This window comes from Takifugu flavidus, chromosome 20, assembly GCF_003711565.1.
Source record: "Takifugu flavidus isolate HTHZ2018 chromosome 20, ASM371156v2, whole genome shotgun sequence".
Taxonomy (NCBI): Eukaryota; Metazoa; Chordata; class Actinopteri; order Tetraodontiformes; family Tetraodontidae; genus Takifugu; species Takifugu flavidus.
The window spans coordinates 5,756,589-5,776,027 of NC_079539.1; the positions used below are offsets into that span (position 1 = coordinate 5,756,589).

Sequence of the window (19,439 nt, forward strand, 5' to 3'; positions counted from 1 at the left end):
AAAGTAGACACTTAAGCCCTGCCCCCAGTGCCTTCTAGTTGTTGGTGTTGTCTGAAAGAGTGAGTAAGCCGAAGTGTGAAAATGATTTAGCATGTCCTAAAGTTGCTGGGATTTTGTGGTAGACTTCTTGTTGTGGAAACTGTCTCAGTCTCGCCAGGTGAAGGAAGCAGCTGCTGCGGCGAACAATGCAGACACTGTAACTGCATTGTTTAGCTCTATCAGTGACAAAGACGTGCGGCGTAATCTCCCCGGTGCCTTCGTGTACAGGGGAAAATTTAATGAATACATCAGCGTCAGGGCTCTCTTATCGGCAAGAGGCTTCATGTTGGCATGCAAGCAGTGGCAAGTTGAGATTTGGAATAGTGTCTAATGATAGTCTTCCCAGAAGTCTTTGCATCATAACTACCTCCAGCAGAACAGGAAGTTATTCACAGAGTGATAAGGCAGACAACCCTGCAAAATGTTTGCTCAAAGTGATGATAATGATTAAAAGGAGGATGTTCCGTTTAGTTTTCACATCTGATTTATGAGTAATGATTTAATTCAAAAGCGATTTTTGTCTCTGGATGCTCCAAAAAGCTGTCACACAACAAAGATCCCGAGGAAAGTCTGGAGAGATACATCAGTTTCCTTCAAGTCAGACGTTAATGCTGAATTAGAGTCAACATGCATGCACGGAGCATTGTTACCTGGATGGGTAGATAATAAATCAGAAAGTCCAAACTGTGGTAAACTGTAAATCGCAGGAGGAACCATCTCCATCTCCCTTCACCGCTTCAAAATAGAAGCTCCCCAAATGGGTCACAGGGTCCTGGTCGTCTGGATAAAGCTTTGGGGACGGGAGTTCCTGACTGGGGAGCTGCTGCGCCGGCTTTTTTGGCCGAGCTCAGAGTGAGCCGCTGAGCACAGCTGAGGGGGTGTGAAAGAGAAAGGGAAGGAGGGGAGGGAGGTGAGGTCTGAGGAGGGGGGTTGGGGAGATCCACACATACCGCTTGAGAGCGCTGTAATGGGAACAATGGGCAGATCTCTGCGAAAAGCTTTGGTTTAAAAGGGCCACAGGTTTGATGAGGGGCATGACCCCCAAAAGCAAACACTTGACATCCCGTCGGCACTGCAGTGATCTATTCTTTCAGCACCAAACTGCAGAGGGTGAAATGAGGTAATATTGACTTTTCAGCCTTCACTTTACTGCTGTTTAACTGTGATGTCAACAATCCAATAGTTTGTTTTACATCCAGATGTAAAGCAAGTAGATCCAACGAGTCAATGGGCAAGCAGAAAAAGCACGAGGGCAAGGTTTTGACCTTTTTTCTTTTTTTTTACATGACTGAAAATGAACACAGAACATCTGTCTCCATCCCATGGAAGTGTGTCTGTCAGCTATACAGGTCTTTGTACTGAGGTGGGTCTCCCAGTTATCTGCAGGAGGTTTCTCCTTTCTCCTGACCCACAGCGCGGCACTGATGGCCGATTCTCTACATGGTGTCATGGTGGTCCTGGCCTGTCAGTCGGCTCAACGTGGAGACGACAACATCAACCTCCACCTGAGTCCCCGATGACACTGTCAGCCCGAAGAACACAGGCACCATAGACGGGCTATAGCTATCCATTACCATCTGATATTAAATGAGTAACAAGGTGAATAGACCGCGAAGGTCAAAGGGGACAAGGGTTGTTTAGCTCCACTGTTCATCTACAAGCACACATGGGAACGGAGGCAATCATGGCTCCAAAAAAAAAATAATTGCATTGAGAACCTCTTGTATTGGGCAGTGAAAGGCGAACATGATACTTTCTACTTTGGTTCTGTCTCCACAACAAAGCACGCCCTCAACCCATTAAAAAAAAAAAGATCGGGGCCCTGCAGATTCACTCCTCTGTTTTAACAAGGAGTGAACTTCATTAGTTAAAGCCAGCTGTTGGGCAGTATTTGCAGAATTTTAATGAGCAGTCACGAGGACATCCTGGGGAGCGATGAGTCGGACCCTCGGTGGAGGTTAGGACTGTCAAAAAGCCAAGAGTCTCCGTTCTGAGTTCACGCCAACTAAATTAAGGGCTGAGGCATCTCCGCGTGTCCTGCCAGGGCTGCTGTAAATATACCATCAAGTAAACGGAATCAGTTTCACCTTAAAGTAAATATGGATCAGACACACGGATCAACTCGTGAAATGATGGAGGCAATAAAGCTGAGCTGTCGAGGCTCATATCTGCATACATGTGAGCCTCAACAGCTCATCTTTGCAGCTCATCACATATCGAGAATCTATTAGTGGATTTAATAGTTTTAGTTATCTTAATGTTTTTTTTGTTAAATAAATGTCATCGTACCATGTTTTCTTGCCATCAGTAGTTCTATTTGCAACTTTAGATTAAGGATAAGGTACGGATAATTCTAATCGTTAATATAAGTGAGGTGGGATTGTTACATAGAATAAAGTCTGAAAGTTGCAAGTCGAGCCAAGAGTCCAACAGCAACTCTCCTGTTAATGCGCTGGACATGTTACTCTGGAAAATATGTTTTAACTGGCCGAGCAACACTGGCTACACGCCCACAAACACACACCCACGTCAGCATTTCTTTGTCCCGTGGCTGAGATCCCCGCCAATCTTTTTCACTGACCAACGCTCCCCCCCGTGTTGCAGCTGTCTGCGCGTTAGCCAGCTTTGAAAAAAGAAGAAAAAAAAAACCCAGCATGGGTGTGGACGGGCAGCTCAGACAGAACTGCTGAGATCGGCTAAATGAAAACCTGCTTGCCAAAGCTGATTGGCTGTCAAACAGGAAGTTGTCTGAAATGCAATGGAAATAAGTAGAAAGACTACAGCATTCAGAGAATTAACTTTACAAACTTGTCAGGCATTTTGGATGGAGGGTGGTCCCTCAGGGATACACATTCAGCCCCTTCTGGTTCATATTTCACACCGTGACTGCATTCCATTTAAATCTGGTATTACTGTATTATTGCCGTTATTGCTGCTAAGTTTAAGTAAAGAATTCAAAAAGCATAGTCACACTGCGCTGACAGAATGAGGGGGGGGATTTCACCCTTCAGCATAGGTCAGCGTTTGAGCAGCAGTCTCCAATTGTATTTATTGTGTGTCTTCTGTTAGGGTATATTTGTATTAATTAAACACTTAGGAGGAGTGACGCGTGGAGCTAAAACTGGGCTTCATGTTCTAATTTCCACCTAATCAGTCATCAAGTTCAGCTATGAAAGAAAAGCTCACGCATGGTGATGAATCACAGGTTTAGCTCTACTTTTGATCTAAAAACAAAATTGCCTAAATCTAATGTCGCATTTCTACTTGTTCTACTGGTTCTGGTGGGGAGAGTCAGAATAGGTGACCTGGTCCCACCATAAACCAGAGGTTACCCTGTCTGGAAGGTTCAAAAAGGTCCCCCCCACCCAAACATTCTGGCTGTGGGGAGTGCAGGTGTGCCTCTGGCCCGCAGCCCTCCGGAGTGCTGAAAGGTGATATTAGAAGGTATTAGTGAGCAGGGCAGCAGCCACTTTGTCCACACCTTCTTTCTTTCTCTGCAAAGGTTCACTCCCTTCCCCCGAGTGCTGGGATGTTTGTCCGCTGCTTTTCCTTCCAACAGCAATTAAGAGGGAATCAGCTAAATCTCTGGAATTTGTAAACAAGGGCAACAACCGATTGGACATATTGCTCTGCAAGAGGCAGAATGACTGCTAACTACTTAGCCGCGAGATCCAGTCCTGTTGCAAATAGATATAAATAAATAAATATATTATATAAATAAATAGCTTCTGACAGTGCAGGTGGAGCTTTGGGTATAAGTAGAAGGAACATCCCCCAATAATGATCCATGGACATGTTAGATTTAATATTAGGGGATGAGTTCTGAGTGATGCACGGCACTGCTGTCCAGTCTTCTGTCTCCTGGTCTATTTTTTCCCCATCTGTTCCTTCAGACTTTTCTGTGAGAACAGCTTTGCGGCGTCAGCTTTGGTTTGCAGGCAGGCTGGGAGTCATGAATGCAGGAGTGTGTTCTGTTATCAGCCTCAAGCAGTCAAGCGAAAAGAAACTTGACCCAGCTATAAGAATGGTGCTTTTTTTTTTTTGCCTAGCTTGATTTTCCTTTTTAAAATATAAAGCTCCATATCCAAGCAACCTTACCTGGGTGGAATTTTAAACAGGTCTGTGGTTCAAAAGCTCATGTTGCATGTTCAAGTTACACCGGGTGGGGTGGGGGGTGGTTCCTATTCACACCATTCCAGGCATTCACTGGTAATTACTATTGATATGTGCTAGTTAGTGGCAGAAATAATTTCTGAAATTCATTTTGACCTGATATCTTGTGTTCTTTCAAGTGTTATGTTGATTATAATATTGCACCAAGAATATAACGTGTCATCCCTAACCCCTAACCCTAACAAAAATTGCTAAGTATTGATGTTGTTGTCATCAATATAGAGTTGGGAAATAGTACTTTTTGCAAATTACTTGTCTCCAAAGGTGTGCTATTTAAGATGGTGATGTCATTTGTACCTAGACTGTGAAACTGGAGCAGGGAAGCGTGACTATACTGCAGCTCACCACCAGGGGGAGATTGTCACATACTCAGCTTTAATATTAGGGAACGCTTCATATGGAGCCAATAATATTGCACCTCAAAGTCCAGAATAAATACTGTAATCATCCTGAAATGGTTATGAGCCAAAAAAAACTTTAACATAAAGAAAAAGACAATTTGGTGTGTTAACCCTAATTTATAGTCCTAATTTAATAACCACAACTGCCAGGAAATCCAGAATGCATGCATGCATCAAGTGCTTTCCTGCCTCACAGCTGTGGCGAGTGTGAGCTCAGAACTGCAACAGCAGGCATCCGCTGACATGACGGATGGACGGCATATGCGGAGGACAGATTGTCGGCGAGAAGACATGAGAATTTGCAGCTCCGGACACATTTTGGGTTTTGACTTTTGACTTTGACACATTCACTTTTTAGACTAAAGATAGTCTCATAATGTTCCCCCCTTCTATTGAAGGGCTCCAAAGCAGATGCAAACATGCTAGTGTTCACTGTTGTTATGCAAAGGAACAGACCTGGGTTAGAGTTGAGATCCATGTGGTCCAGCGGAAGACGTGTCCACTTCTCAGCCAGAGCTCAAAGGAGTGTGAGCCACGCTGTAACTGCTGGCCCCCCAGTCCCTCTTCTTCATCTGTTCTCATTCAGTGCCACAGACAGATTTATCTCCATCTGCTTCTGCTAAAGCGCCGCTCTCACAACTGTCCTTCCTGCCCGATGCCGCTCACTTTCCTCCGCCTCATGAAACTCCTAAAAAAAACTTCAGATATCACAGCGGCCATCGGCGCACCACGAAGATCGGGGCCGCCTGTCTCTGAGGAGGCTTCTCCGCTACACGTGTGCCTGGAAAAGGACTAGCAGAAGCAACTTCCACACGCGGGACGTGCAGGAGAGAGAGGCTGGATGGAAGCCAGTCGCCGGGCTGAAGGCAAGATGGTGTATCTGCAGAAGCCAGAGGGGTGGAAGCTGGTTGGTGGTGGAGGGGGAGGGTGTGAGTCGTAAATCAAGGACCCCCCCCCCCCCTCCTCAGTGTAGGGGACCTGTAAATCTGGTGAACGAAGAGTGGGCGACCGGCCAAATGACTCATCCGCAGAGCTCTATAAATACAGCCGTACAGGGTCGGCAAGGCCACTGCTACCGGTGGCCAAGAAGCCCGGGATCAACAGGGTTTCGTACCATTTTCGGTCCTGCTCAGCTACTGTTAAAAGTTGAAACGTGACCCGCTGGATCCCGAGGAGGACTCAGTTTAGTGGCACTACCTGTTAGAGCTAATCGGGAGGGAAAACAGGGGAGACGTCCAAATATTTATGCTCACAGAACCCAGTTTACATATCAGCGGCAGGAATAGACAAGTGTCCCCATAAGACAAACAGGAGGACGCGATCCGGCCTCACTGAGACCCAGACAACCAGATACACGTAGGAGCCGGGGTCGTGCACGGCAGGTCACTGCTAAGGCTGCGCAGATTGTTGCACGACATGTCATACCGATCTCCTGTTACGTAAGAGCTTCCCATCCGTTCCCCTCTTTAGCCTGTCTGCAGGGTTCACTGCATCTCCTCCAGCATCTCAGATAAGAATAATAATGCCCAGACACCCGAGAGAAAAGGAGAAGGTCTGGAATGCTTTTAATCACAAGAGTGGATATTTAATCATCAGCAACAGAAGATTATTGTCTGGATGTGGTGGATTCCTCAGTCTCCTGGTTTTTGACACTTAAATGTTCTTGAAGCAACACGTAGTGGAAGAAGAGCTCATTCAGGCACGCAGAATGACAGGGTTGTGTTTAATGTGCCATACATCACCCATAAAACGGTTCAAAAGAGCTAATTTATCATCTTTTCATGACTGGGCTGGCCCCGTCCGTGGTGCTCACTGCGGCTGCCTTGTCTCATTTAGAGGATGATCAGTCATGGTTCTGTGAGAATGGGCTTCGAAAGTCACTCAGTTGATGAAGTTCAGCCTCCTAAAGTGAACATTAAACTATACAGGGGAATTTGGGCAGCAAAATGAAGAAGTAGACCTATTAACAACAGAAGCCAAACCCAGGAGCCCTAAAAGCTCGATAGTTCCCACAAACAAAAGATTTCAAACAATCAACTGAACAATCTCCAGACTTTTCTGCCTTAATAAGTCCGTAAAGATCCAACTCAAAAGGGGATCTTTGTCAGAGTTAAACACACAGGGTCATTATTACAATCTCTGAGTGTTAAAAGCTCCAGTATTTTTGTTCCGGGAGCGCCAACACACGAGGGAACCTCCTCAGCGAGATTTCCTGATCCATCAAAACACATATTGAGAAAAGTGTGCGTTGTTACTTGAATCCACCTGACACTCAGCCAGACGATTCTTTCCAAGTCTTCAGAAAGCAGCGCAGAAACTCCTCAAGAAATTCTAGGAAGAATCCTTTGAATCCTTCAACTTTCTTTTCCTTTCAGAGCAACATTATCCAGAGCTGTTCCATTCGTGCGCTGCCTTCACGGTGATGCGTTCGTTTGAACCTTCACAGAAATCCACGCCAGGAATTGTTTTCAGCCTCCAAAATGTTCCTTCCAATTCCTCATATGAAGGACGCGTCCACTGGGCTCTCTCTCCCTCCAGTGTCCAAGTTCCTGCTATTTTCCAGTTAATGTACTTCTCTCAGCAAAGACATCCCAATCAACAATCTTTTGGCGCTCTGGCGTTTTTTCTCCCAGCTAAAATTGCTTGCCAATATGTCCATTATCTGCTCCCAACCAAGCCTCTTGAACTGTTCTGGACTGCAAATAACGTCCCCGGTTGTGAGGAGAGACAATTCTCCTGCAATTTTAAACAAATTAGAATCAAATTATTGGACACTAAACAATGGAGCCCAGATCTCTGGCTTCATCCAGCATTTACTCTAGCTGCTTTCATAAGAAGAACGATCGTGTTTTCCTTAGTAACCACCTCTGTTTTCCTCTGTAGATCATTTGATTTAGTTGCCACACTCGGTCAACCGTGTTGCCAGCAATGTTGCTCCGTTGTAATTCTGTTTTAGTTGAAGCTTTAGACACTGTAAAGACGTCAGCGCTCCAGTTGTATAGATGTGGTAATCAGATGTCTTTGGCTGAACTGAGTCCGTCTTTATTTGACATTGAAAGGACATCCTTTGGTTTAATGCGTGATAAAAGCCTTCTAGAATTGAACAGTGTGCTGGGAATACCTGCAGTGCTTTCTGCTCTTTTCAAAATGTCACATCAGACAGTGAATTTTTAAGAGAGGAAAGAAAAAAGAAGCAGAAAAAGAGATGTTTTTCCAAGATGCTTGCCACTCAACCTTTTGGCATCTTCCTGTTTTGTTTGCCTGGAGGAGCAACTGTTGCTCCATAAGTGTAAACGTGCATGCATTTAAAGGCAGGAGCTGATTAAATGAAGCACATTAAGGTAAAACCATGCAAGAGTCAGTAAATGCCACATAGAGAGCATGTTAACTTATAGACCACATGACAGAACACATCACCTCCTTCAATTACTCTGTCATATGGAGGGTAATATATGGGCATATTTCTTAAAGAACAAATGGAATAATTGTATAGATTCGTTTTTATGGTCCTCCTATCAAGCTCCTGCTGCCGATCCATCCATCATCGACCTTAGGTGCTTGTAATCTAATGAACAGTAAAGCCCTTTGTGCTTTCATGCATTCTGGCCTGTCTTCACTGTCTTAGCTGTGGTTCAGCCATTATGGCTTGTTCACAAAAGTAAAAGCTCAGGATCGGAGAGTTAACACAGTTTGAATTTTCATTAATGGCGAAAGCTTCTCGACCTATTTGATATCATTTAAACTAATATCAAAATAAAGATAATCAGATTAAAAATCAGATTAAACCAAATCAGAGTTAACTAAACCAACACAGTTTTCACGTAACTTTTGTCTGAAACTTCACACAAGGGTCGGCTGAATTGTAATTCTTTTAAAGCCCACATGGTGGCACTATCACCTTTATTTAGTGTGAACAACTTCCCTTCCCTTTAAGAGAAAGAAATATATATATATTCATTCCACTTTTCATGTAGTAACATAAATTACATTATTTTATTTTTAATAATATTGCAACTGCTGTGTATTAGTGCTTCAGGCTTTGCTCTGTATGGATGGAGGTGGATGAATGTCACCTTCTGGTAAAGGACCAAGAAAAATATTCTCATAATTCTGGTGCAAAGTCTTGCTGTGACTTGACCAGTTGCTCCAGCAAGCCTATCGAAGAGCACTGAGAGAGAAACGGGGAGTGAATGACACCACCGGAGGGGAAGAGGGAGAGAGTGACACGCTGGACTTCTGCTGGAGTCTGGGCCTTGTGTTTATTAGAGCTCTGGGAAAGAGGAGCACATCGTTGCTCCATAAAAAAATAACACACCAGGAGGTATTTCCTGAGTAGTTTCTTGTTGAAAAGAAAGAGATGATTAGTCACAGTTGGACCACAGGGAGTGACATTTACCTGCAGGTATCCAGGCGGCTTTGAAAGATCAAAAACAAGTGAAGTTTCCCCAGCTCTTTGCATTAAATTGAACTTTTCCAAAAGCAACCTTTGCACATTTGTTGCATTTTAAGCCTTTCAAATAAGATCCCTTGTGCTTGCATCATACCTGACATTTCATTCGGCAGCATCATATAAATACACACTAATCCGGAGCGGCCAGCTGTTCTGATTTATATTCCAGATATATGGAATCCACTTTTATTGTCACGACTGCCAGGGAATGGGGGAGGGGGGGGGGGGGGGGGGGGGCACAGAAGATTTGGTTTTTGTCAGCCCTTTAACGTAGCAGTGTTTGTGTTTAGTTACAGCTGCAGCAAAGTTTAGCGACGGCCTTAAAAACACTGTATGTATCAACCCCAAAGGGGCCTTTTAATCCACAGTTGTGTTGACGCACCTCTGCTGTCATTCCTATGGCCTGCGTGCGCACATGCGCATGTTTTAACGTGTTGGAGGAAAGCATGGCTCAGTTTAGGTGGGAAAAACAACAGCCCCTTTGTGTCAGTACCTGTGTATTTCCAGCAGGCGGTCAACTGATCCTGAAGCCTAAATATCGTGTCGAACCCTGTCGTACTGGCACTTTTTCCTCGGCCCACTTTTGTCCTGCTCTGGACATATAACCACCATCCAGATGTGGATGGAAGGACAGAGAGGTGAGCCCGACATGACAGAACAGAGCTCACGCAGAGCTAAGAACACACTGCGCTGTGTTAATCCCTCTTGAAACAGATGCTGCTCATAAAAGCTGTTGCAGTCATCTGTCTGGATGCGAGCCTCACCACCACCCCAAGACAACAGGCATCTCTGTGCAGGCACCCCCCCCCCCCCACTTTCCGCCTGACTGTCAGAGACCGCTCGTGTGTTCAAACAGCAGAGCCCCATTTAGCCCAGTGGAATATATGTGTTGGATTTTCCTTATTTCCCTGTGCGATCCTCTTAGAGCCCTTTATTTGCACTCTCACGGCGAGGCCTGTGCCCCGGTTTCCATGGTTTCTTTCAAAACTGCCCCGCCACACTTTTAGACTCTCAATTATTCATTATTATTATTGTTATATTCCTTATTATTAAGGATTGCATCTTGAGGAAAGCTGTCCTTCTGAAATGCAGCATGTTTTCTTGTCTCCAGGAGGACTGTCATGACTCGGAGTGCAATAATCACCCAGATCATCTCTGCAGGGAGCGCAGTCGCCCACATTTTGGCAGTATCAGTATCTGTTGTGGCAAGCTGTCAAGTTGAAACCGGTTGCCGGGACGTCCAACCACGACCTCCAAACAGCGCATTGGGAAAAAAAATTCCAACCAATATCTGCCATTGACGGCAAGCGTCCATAAAGGTCATGACATGTTGTGACAGCAAGGACAACCTGGCTTCTCTTGAATGTTCTCCCAGAAGCTAAAACAGACTCAGCGCTCCACCCTCTGCAGGGACGCCACAAATTGTTATGTTATACGGCTGCACAGTAAATAAAGCGATTGCGCAACAGTGAGAGGTTCGCTGTAACATGAGGGAAGTGAAAATCTGGAAAAGTCAGTGAGACGTGGTCTTTTTCTTACAAATACGTCTAAATGACAACTCTTACTGCCCCTCATCAGCTTAGCTTCTCTATAAATGAGGGCGTTTGCATTTGTGACACTTGGGTGAGATTTAAATGCAAAAAAGGGAAAAACAGAAACGAAAATGTAAACTTGACATGTGATCACATGGACCTTTTTTTAGCTCCCTATGTGTCAGTTTACATTTCTGTGTGCTAAAAAGAGAAATCTCTGTTCTTAATATCGTTACTGTGCGCTGCTCAGGCCCACAAACGTGCATCCAAACCGCTGCCCTGTTTCTGAAGCACTTCCAGCCATGAGAACTGTTCATCACCACTTGACAGGATGATGCTGTTTAATTTCACGCGTTTGGGGGATCGCTGGTATGAAAAGGAGCAACTAAAGGTGATGGAAATAGTCCCACTGGGAACTATTAATCCTCATCAGGCGTGGATGAACACGGCGAAGGCGACCAAACCACAACCGTTCAGGCTTAAATGTCTTCACACCTGGGCTTCTCATTTCGGTTCTGGCCGTCTCCCTCCTAAAATCCCTCGGCGCGATGCCGGCGGTTTCCACAAACTTTGACCTCTATCTGATGGGGGTCAGCTGTTTTTTTTTAGTTTATTTCCAGTGAGAGAAACTGTCTCAGAGGCACACCAGAGCATAAACAGACAACAAGTAGCTGTTGCACACTTCCTGTTGGTGTTTCCTAAGGTTAACTGTGTCAGCTGGGGAAGCACCACTGGTGCCTTTAACCAGCTGCCTGTATTTCCCCAGTGTCCCCAGTAAGTTTTATATTCCATGAACTGCTGGCATTGTTCCAATCAAATCCACCAGTCTTGTGTGATTTTAAAATAGTATTAAGAAAGTGGTATTCTGTTTGGAAAAGAGCGCTGACTTGTTCTGGATGACTAAATTCAACTTTTATTACTTGAGTCCGACTCGCCAGCTTCTATTTGGGATTCTGTCATAGATAATCCCATTGGGTAATCCAAGAGTTTTACTTTCACTCTCCAGCAAAACTAAAAAATGATTCCCTACCTGGAATGACCTCAAAGAGAAATTTCCCTCCATCTTCTCCAGTGGAAGAGTGCTCTGAAACTCTGTTCCCTGGTAAGAAAATGGTTCCCTGTGGGAGACGAAGAACAAGACCGCTCAGAAAATCTGCTGCTTACTTTAGCTACTATATTAAATGAACACAAAACACTGAAACACAACCTTTAATGATGCATTCAAGAGCTGAAAAAGTTTTTTTGGGTTACCAAATCTTACATTATCACTCGGGGGTTTTAAACACAGACGTGTCCATGTCCAGGTTCTTGACTGGCTGTCACACTCAGTCTCCACAATGACACCTCATCCGGGTGACGCCAGTCCACAGATTCCCTGCTTTAAATAGCAGGAGCATCATCTTATTCCAAGCCCACCGTGCAGCAGCTTTGATATCTGCGGCTGCCTCTACCAAATCCATTTAGTAAACTACTAGCTTTTATTAAACCTGTGAGGAGCTTCTCCATATTTTCTCCTAATTACACATGACTATAAAGGAGGATTACAGCATGTGCAGAAACTGGCTCACTGTCATCATGCTGCTCTGTGTCTGGGTTAATACTAATGCAGGCAAGATGTGCAGCCGTGAAACCCGCGGTATTAACGACCCACACGCATCGACAGGATCTGAGGGTCGCCCGCTTCCTTCCCGCTGAGCGAGAGGGTGCTTTAACGAGCCAAAAGAGCCACAACCAGGAAGTTAGGAGCCCTACCTGAGGCCCCCCAGATGAAGTGCGCTTCTAAAGACGGATTAGCGGAGGAATGAAAGAGCTCGTTTGCTGTGGCTGTCAGCGGCGGGATCCACTCTTTCTATTGGGATTAAAGGAACCCTTGAGATCTTTTGTTTGGTCTTGTTATTGATATTGATATATGATAGCTTTTTCCCCTCAAGATGGATTCAATCAGAAGAACAGCAGCGATTCTTCTCCTCCATCTCTGAGCCACAGTCGAACTTTCCATGTTAACATCCTCCTTGGTGAGCTTTTGTTTGCTGCAGACAAACCTAACCAGACGGGGGAATATTTACCCAGCAAAGAGTGCGGTAGCGACAGCCCAGCCCAAAAAGACAAAATAAACCAGCCTATTCTGGGGCCGTTTCTGAGTTTTACATAGTGTCACTTTCTTTTGCTCCCACAACAAAAGCTGCAAATGTGGAGCAGAAAAGTCAGAGGAATCCATCGAGAACTGTCTCTGGAGTCGCTTACACCCATCAGATCCAAATGAAATTAACTTTATTTGCCACAGCGCTTTGCTGCTAATGGCACCTACTCAAGTTAATCCAACCGATGCACACATGCCGAAACAATTAAACCCATTTGAGTCTGTTTAGCTCATGAAACAAATGTTCCTCTGATTCCTTTATTTACAGTGTAATGACAGATATAGGGCAAATGTCTGCAATGCAGGCCCGTTCCCAGCTCTGCAGGATGGGAGCTAGTAGCGAAGGTGGGCGAAAGCTGCAATTCCCCGAGTGGCCAGCAGGGAGCGGGCTTAATAATTGGCAGGTCGCATAAATGTTTTCACAATGACCCAAACTTTTTGTCGTTTTATAGTTTCATACGCAGTTTCTCAGTTGTTCTTCGTGCAGATGTGTTTGCATCGTCAGCCCTCGAGCTTGGCGCATCTCATCCAGATGTTTTTCATCTGGATGTGTCAAATGGGCCACAATAAAGGGTCAGTGCTGAATACCCAAAGGTGTTATTCTCCCTGCCTCAAGATCAAAGGTCTTCTAAAAGAGTGATGGTAAAAGAGCAGATAAAATACAATTTGAGCCAAATGATTTGCAACTTACTTATGTTTGCAGTTATTTGACCAGAAAGTTTTGGGGAAACATGCTCATTAAACCTTGGCCGGTGGATCAGCAAGCCTTTTATCCAATCATTACTGCTTTTCAAGCTTCGCTGACCTCTTTAAAAGGTCTTGTGTCTGACAGGAAGTCAAACTCAGCTGGAGTGCACATGCGATGCTTTTTTTGTTCTTTGTGAAATTCCCTTGAGTCTCAAGTCAGTGAGTCTTATTTCATATGACCTGTAATCGGGGTAATCGACAAAGACCAAACAGGATTTCTGTCCTCACCGCTCCACTGAGTTCATAAATCCAATAAACGTCATCATTATTTCATGGTTATAAAACGGGTAGCTGCTCCGGTCTGCGGCAGCAATAACTGCCTAATATTACTATAACATGAAACGCAACAGAGTGGAAAATGGAAGACTTCCTCATTAATTTTTACCCTCCTGTTGGACTGATAGCACACACTGCGAGCACAGAAATTCAAAGCAGGTGGTGAGCTTTGAAAACGGGCATAGAACAATCATCAAGCCCCCTTTGCTATAAGCAAAAAATGCATGAGCCAATTTTGCCAGTGAGATGATATTTGATTCCCTTACAAACCAGCTTTTGTCTGCTGCAGGAGCAACAGGCTGCTGAAAAAAAGATGAAAAAATAACTCATTTTAATCAATTTTCATGTTCTAATTTTAGTAAATAAGTGCTCAGTGGACCCATAAACACTTTTACATTCTGTTCCTTTAAAAGTAGAGCACACCTGGCAGCAGGCCACACCACTTTGTCTTACAGAGTATATGAATAACCACCCGCCGCACACCTATAAACCTTTCCCCAATCAAATGGGTCAGTAGGACCCGTCTCTCTATCTGGAGCGCAGCTGCAGCCGCCGTGGAGCCGCCGCGAACCCTATCGGTTCATTTGTCCTTCCCGCACCTGTGAATGCTGTTTGGGTTGTTGGTTTGAAACATGGGGGCGCTCACTAATGTCTGCAGCACAGTGAAACCTCAGTGGGAGCCTTAACTGCAGCGCGTCTGGGGTAGTAAACAGAGAAGTGTCCCACAGTCCACATATGAGTGTGGACAGGTGAGCATGGCAAGACTGGTTGGAGTCTGTCGGGATACCAGGCTGTCGAGGAGAGAGGTCGTCCAGATCGAGATGTTGAGAGAGGAGATATCTGAGATATCTGTAGAGATGAACCAGCGTGATGACATTAATGTGATGAAGAAGTGGAGGAAACCTGGTGCTTTGATTTGAAATGCAGCAGTCAGGGGAAACTTTTTGTAAAGTATTTGAAGAAGAGAGTTAAATGACAAGCAACCTTATTGTGAAGGTAGAGGAATTTCACGTCATTGTTACCCTGGCGTTCAACCTGGGAGTCGAGACCTGCGAGCAGACCGCAGAATGAAATTATTCTTATCACATCGCACTGCAGATATTTATAGCTTTAATAAAAACTGGTTCTGCTGTCAGTCCAGGAAAATCTGTTCTGGCCAGATTTTGCATGCAGAACATTTCAGACGGAGGCTTAAAGATTAGAATAAACTAAAGCGGTTGCGTTGATGCCCTACTGGACAACTTTAAACCCATTTGTGATACGACTGTTTTGAGAGAAACGGTCCTCCAGCACGGAGTTCTTTTGTGTGTGGGTGACATCTGACTCCCCGCCCGGCTCGCCTCCCTCCGGGGCGTCTCAGAGAACACAGTGGAGCCGATTATCAGCCATGAAGTGATACTGCTGATGCAGTTTTGCCTGACAGGTGGAGACTGACACACACACAATATAAGACCCACCCTCAGGTGCACACGTGTGAGTGAAAACACCGCATTAAAGCCGAAGCCACAGGCTGGATGGAAACCATAAAGAGCTAAAACAGGGATCGCTTTGTCTTTCTCTCATTTTCCTAATTTGGAGCCATGGTGGGTCATGTGATGGATCAATAAAATCCAATATTCTTCCAACATCTCTGGGGAAGCGTCTCTCTCCCATTTGGACCAAATATGAACTTTCTAACTGGACTAATAGTATATGATGCTCAGGGAAGTGAAACCCCTGTCGCGTGTGAGGAATTTGGATGTGGTGCTCCGGCTCCCGTCACCCGCTGCATGCTTATGACTGAACAACTACCCTCCACCTGCACATACCTGAAAAGCTGCACGCTAGCGCCTCGAGACGGTGAAACTGGGACAAAAGAACTCATGGCCGGAGTTCTAGTTTACTCATCCCACATGAAAGGAAGTGATTAAATACTGCAGATCTTTTTTATTGAGCTTGCTGTGCATAAATTAGCCTGTCTTCTATGTGCAGCTTGGTGCTCCACCATATGTTCGGATGTGTAGAAAAAGGTTGTCTGTGTTTATTCACATGTTGGGATTATGTCCATGTTCTAGTCCGGGCCTTTGATTTGGATTGTGTCTGGATGTGATTTGACACTGTGGAGTCTTAACAGTACACATCTAACAATGCCTCCTCGCAGGGAATATTAATACGTCCGCCACTCTCACTGGAGTCTGTGGTCCCAACATGAATAATTGAAGAAATGCGGCAGGATAGTTTTCGATGGTCAAGGTCGAGCTTTCTATGGCTGCAGCTAAGGAAACAAATGACTTTCATTGTATCGTTGTGCTGTTGCATTATTAATCCTCATCAAACTCAACTCTCTCTGGCTCATAAAAAGGCTAAATGTGAGTCCAGGGTGGTTGGAATTTTAACAAACTGACGTCTGGGTTCACAATGTCCTGATTAAATGTCAATCTCTTTCACGTTTTATGCATGATCCCATAATTTGAGAAATGTATTCATTCACATTTTGTCATGAATCCATTCATCTCTAATGAAATCTCCTCCATGAAATGCAGATTCTAATGTTAAATAGCTTCAATTGCACCCTTGGAAGCATTTCACTACGCGAATGAATGCTGCCTTTGTTTTATTTGAAATCTGTGTGAGTGTTTGTGTGTGTGTGTGTGTGTGTGTGTGTGTGTGTGTGTGTGTGTGTGTGTGTTTGTGTGTGTGCGAGTGTGATGAACGTGCTTTTGTGTGCGTGACATCTCCGTGAACGAGTAAGGACAAGCAGTTGGCATGTTGATGCTAAGCCCCCACGTGCCGAGCCATACGCATGTGACCTTTCACCTCCATCTGATTTCCCATTCTGTACATTCCAAACATTCTTTTGGGAAGTTTTGCTGTATGAGACGGTCCACTAAATGACATCATGAAACTTCAGAAAAGCAACATCTATAACCCCCCCCCCCCAAAACATCCAAAACTAGTGAGCAGTGAAGCCGCACAAAAGCTAGTAAAAGTCCAAATAGTTTACTACGCCTCCACATCAGTTTTTGTCTGTCCGACGGATTTATCGCCGGCAGCGGTAATTTTCTTGGGTAAAAATCGGTCTGAAGGAATTAAGCGTTGATATGAAATTCCAATACTAGTAATTCTGCAGCCTTTGTGTTGAAATATGTGACTGTGTCTAATCAGGTGGAGGTTTGCCGAGCGCTGCGTTTCCATGGAGGAGGCAGACACGTAGCAGGTAACAAATGGCGAGTTCAAGGCCCAACAGAGGGAATTCCTAATCTGAATATGGCCCCTTCCATAATGAGACTCTGGTTGAGTTGGTCTTACTCCTGCACACACCTAAGGTTGTGATTAATTTGTCTCTCCGCCATCGGTGTAACTTCTCTCTGCCGTCTTGATTTCTGCCGGTTAATGTGCGGTGTTGTGTTTTCATTTGTGCTCTGGAGGTCACAGAGATTTAAGGACTTTGAAGGCGCTGCTTTGTGCCTGACCTAGTTTTTTCCTGAAATTTCCCTGTGTGAAGAGTTTTTACAGAAATTGATCTTGGCTGTGTTTAAAAAGTGTGTGTGTGTGTGTGTGTGTGTGGCGGGGGTGAACACAGGAGTTGTAGGGATTTTAATGAGTAACACTGGGCAGATAAACATAGATGAGAGAAATATTCCAATGAGGAACAAAATGTTTCTTGTGGTTCCCTGGATATCATGAATTCATTCTCATGGCCCCCAGAGGGTCCTCACTGTATGCTAATATAAGACCTAGGACCAGAGCTACACTTCAAATTAGCTGTGAAATCTGTCTCTTCCCTGTATCCAGCCCACCTTCAGGTCTGCAGCTTTAACCTTCAGAGACTTCTGCTGCTGATGTGGCTGCAGTCGGGCTGAGCCCAGATTCCTGGGGAATCAGCCAGACGGAGGAGTGCAGCCAGAGGAGGAAAATGAAGGTCTCGCTTCACGTTTCCCCTGAGTGTGTAGGACATTGTTTGGGTAGACTAGTGCGTTTTGCTGATGGGAATGGCCCGCCTTGTGGCAGTAAACATCTGGTCCCCAGGAAAGAAGACCTTTATGATTTTGTCATGCTGTGTTGATGCGCTCCAAAAATGAAATGTTGTCTCATTAGCGTATGAAATAGTGCAGATTCAGAACATCTGACACAGCTGCTCTCACTTTGTTTGCAGATATTAATCTCTGTTTGAGCCACATTAATGAATTGCTCCCCTATGATTACGCTTCTCCCTTTGATTGAAGTCGTCACTGTCGTCCCCCAACGACAACCAACATCCGTCGCCTTTTCTTTCTTTTTTCTGTGTCAGTTTCAGCAAAAACAAAAGCAGTCACATGACCGTGAGGGAAGATTCCAGGTGTGGAAGGTTTGAGAGGTGCAGCGCTTTGAGCTGCAGCGAGTTGAAGCACTGAAGTGATTGTCTGTGCGGGCGACGTGACAAGACGCCATTAATCACTTTATCTGGATTGGAGGGTCACGGAGGGTTGGGAGGGAAGCTGCTGCGACAGGCATCCATATCGGACGCGCAGCACCCTCCACACGTCGCAGCCACATGAACTGTGGTTCAAACGTTTGGACTGTATCAAGGGAACTGAGATCAGACCTTTATGTTCAACAGGTTGGATTTGAAGTGCTGAACATTCCAACATTGTCCTCATAAGTGGTTACATTGGGGTTGATGGGATTTGTGTCTTACCAGTGGCTTGGTTTCCTCCTCAGCCTTGTAATAATGCAGCTGATCCCCTCGCAGAACGAACCAGCGGCTGTGCCACGTTTTGACGAACCCCCCCTGCTTCCTGAGCCACCCGCACCTGATGACACCTGGGCGTCCGTGCACCTCGGCCTGACCTCCGCCGCGCTGGGGGCTGCTGCGGGACGTGCACGGCTCCTCCATCACGGCGGCTCTGATCTGGGAAAAACAGGCAGAGCAGGTGGGAATTCACGTTTCTGGTGCTTAAACTTCCATCATCTATCAACCTAAAGGTCGCTCTTGAAAAAGAGATTTTTATCTCAGATCTTAGTGTCATGCAGTCGCACAACACTACCGCGAGGAGACTGCTGCTGTCGGCTTTCAGCGTTCCATCAGCTCGCTTCAAACAGTCCAGATGAGGACCAGATGCCATTTCCAGCTGCAGAGCAGCGCAAGTGCAGCGAGGCCATTCAAATAGGCCACAAATATGCCAGCCCCGCATGCATGTACGCATGTTCCGAACATGCTTCCCCGGACAAAGTGGCAGTTTGTTGCTTGTTTTGCGCGCCACCAGCCACAGCGTGCTTATTATCTATTCTTCCCATGTCGGACTTGGTTTGGGAGAAAAGTGGGCGGGTCTGTCAGTCATTCAAGGGAAACATTTTCAACATTACCAATAAAAGAAATTTTCCCACACCCTACAATATCTACAGTTAAAGAATAGCTACACACTCAAATTAGAGAAAACTGCTGTTCATATCACACACAAGCTCATATTTGCCCTTCCAATGTCTAAAGAAACATGTTTTTTCTCATATGCATCTATGACCTTGCATACTGCTATCACATTTATATTACAATATAGTAAGTTCATTCTTCTGTTGAATATTCCGGTTTATTCTGGAGTGTGTCCCCAGTGTGAGTTTTGCCCCACAGACTGGATGCCAGTTCCTTGTACAGTGAGCACGTCATTTACAATTATACTGACTCTGTGACTCAGGTTTAGGCTTTAGGGTACATGCCGGCGTAC

General features: G+C 45.2%; 1 protein-coding gene across 4 annotated transcripts in view; it reads right to left on the reverse strand.

Moving 5' to 3' along the window:
* Nucleotides 1–19,439, reverse strand: part of arhgap24 (Rho GTPase activating protein 24) — a 31,940-nt gene that overhangs the window by 8,285 nt on the left and 4,216 nt on the right. Inside the window, exons 2-3 of one of the 4 annotated variants that reach the window (XM_057018472.1) lie at nt 18,416–18,628; nt 11,626–11,713 (exon numbers count right to left, since the gene is read on the reverse strand). In XM_057018472.1, coding sequence (XP_056874452.1) covers nt 11,626–11,713; nt 18,416–18,613 — 286 coding nt within the window. In that variant the 5' untranslated portion in view covers nt 18,614–18,628. Of the gene's footprint in view, nt 1–689; nt 1,990–5,069; nt 6,031–11,625; nt 11,714–18,415; nt 18,629–19,439 lie in introns of those variants that run through there. The other 3 variants (XM_057018476.1, XM_057018475.1, XM_057018474.1) reach the window with 3 other exon arrangements.